Genomic DNA, 1774 nt, shown 5'->3' on the forward strand with positions numbered 1-1774 from the left:
GCTCTGCAGCCACTGCTGTCCCGGGGCAAGGGGACAAGACAGGGGGGACCAGCACGGATGTGGGGACCGAACGGCTGCATCCCCTCTGCTCTGCTGTGGAGCCCATCCAGAAGAGGTTTTGGGACACGCCTGGGGTGCAGCAGCGATTTTAGAGTTTCCAAATCCTGGGCTTCGCACACAACGAAAGCGAAACTCGGGCCCTGAAGGCTGGGGTCACCCAGGCACAAAGAGCCAGCACGGTGCCAATTTAAACGTGAAATGTGGCTCCAGAGGGACCCCCATGAGCACCCACTCCCCATTCCCACCCCCCACTCGGGCACCATCCCAGCACCGATAGACCCAGTTCTCTTTTCCCTCCTCCGCCCCCCATTGCCAGCGGGGGACACGTTACCCGGTGACACTTCCTTGGCTCAGAGCCTGGCGGTGCCTCTGTGACAGTGGAAAGTGTTTTTGGCTGAGGAAAAAACCGTGCCACGTCCAGAAATAACCTGTTTCTGTTTTGGGAGCTTCAGAACAAGGCTCCTGTGCTGAGGTGAGCTGGGCTTACAGAAACACCACCGCAATTCTGCTTTTCAGCAGCACGAAAGCCACCCCCCACCTTTATTTTCCATGGGAAAGCAGCAGCCTTTCCACTGGAACCTGCTTGTTTTTCCCAGTGCTGATAAAATAAAGCACCAGGATGGGTTATGGGACAGCGCAGACACCAGCAGAGAGGCAGGGGGACGGTGGAAAAGCCATCAACACAACAGTGGTCTTATACATTTATTCCTTTTTTTCCTGTTTTTCAAGGACAACACATTCAGACAGTTTTAAATACAACGTCCAAGTACAACTTCCCGATGAAAGCAGCAATGGTGCAGCACCTGCGCTCACATTCACACCCGCTGACACCAGCCCCGTCCTGGTGGTACAGACAGCTCCTGTTAAGAAAATAAAATCCATATGTTCAGTATTTCATTGGGCAAGAGCCACTGTTTTGAGGCACAGACGTGGGTCAGGCAGGGACAGGCACTGAACACCACCAGAGCGGGCACATGAGGAGTCCACAGATCTCCCAAATCGCCAGGGCTCGCACCTTGGCTTGGAGAGCGGCACCGGGGCAGAGCACGGCCCTGGGGTACGGCTCCCCCCCGAAGTCAGAGTGTGGGGGGAGGCCAGAAGCGCACAGGAACAAACAGAGGGGACGGAGGCCCCCGGCTCATTTCCCCTGCAGCCGCTCCAATAACCCCTTCCTGCCCACTTCCTTCCCTGCTCCAGCCTCCGGCACTGCTGGTGGGGAGGAAACGGCTGCCATGGGCAGAGCGCGGCTCCCAGCTCATCCCCCTGGAGCCGCTGGCTCCACGCATGGCCGGGGAGCACCAAGGAGGGACCTCAGTGACCAAACCAAGTCACCATCTGCTGAGAGACCCTGGATAACCTCAGTGCTCCAAGCGCCAGGCAGGGCAAGAGGGAAGGGGGCTGAGCCCCATGGCCACCCCCCACAGCACACACACATCCTCCCCATTCCCTGCTGGGCTCGCTCTGTGCCCTGTACCCCCTCCCTGGTGTACCCCATGCGTAGCCATCGTCACCCAAGACACTGGCAGAGGCGGGCTCCTACTTACCCAGCTCTGCACAGCTCCTGTTATTCATAAACGTCCTTCTTATCTGCAATGTAATCTACGATCTCCTGTGGGCACATCAACTTCTCTGCATCGCCATCAGGAATTTCAAACCCTGGAAGAAAGCGCACGTATTCAGCCCCAAGCAACGGAAGCGGGAGCAAGGCTCACGG

General features: G+C 57.6%; 1 protein-coding gene across 1 annotated transcript in view; it reads right to left on the bottom strand.

The window, feature by feature from the left end:
- Nucleotides 1-1624: 1624 nt before the first annotated feature.
- The window catches only part of NDUFAB1 (NADH dehydrogenase (ubiquinone) 1, alpha/beta subcomplex, 1, 8kDa), a gene marked incomplete at its 5' end in the record, with an annotated part of 1282 nt that continues 1132 nt past the window's right edge, over nucleotides 1625-1774 (bottom strand). The window contains one exon of the mRNA XM_010184449.1: nucleotides 1625-1716. Coding sequence (XP_010182751.1) covers nucleotides 1625-1716 — 92 coding nt within the window. The remainder of the gene's footprint in view (nucleotides 1717-1774) is intronic.

The sequence above is a fragment of the Mesitornis unicolor genome, unplaced genomic scaffold (assembly GCF_000695765.1).
Source record: "Mesitornis unicolor isolate BGI_N332 unplaced genomic scaffold, ASM69576v1 scaffold49095, whole genome shotgun sequence".
NCBI classification, from domain to species: Eukaryota; Metazoa; Chordata; class Aves; order Mesitornithiformes; family Mesitornithidae; genus Mesitornis; species Mesitornis unicolor.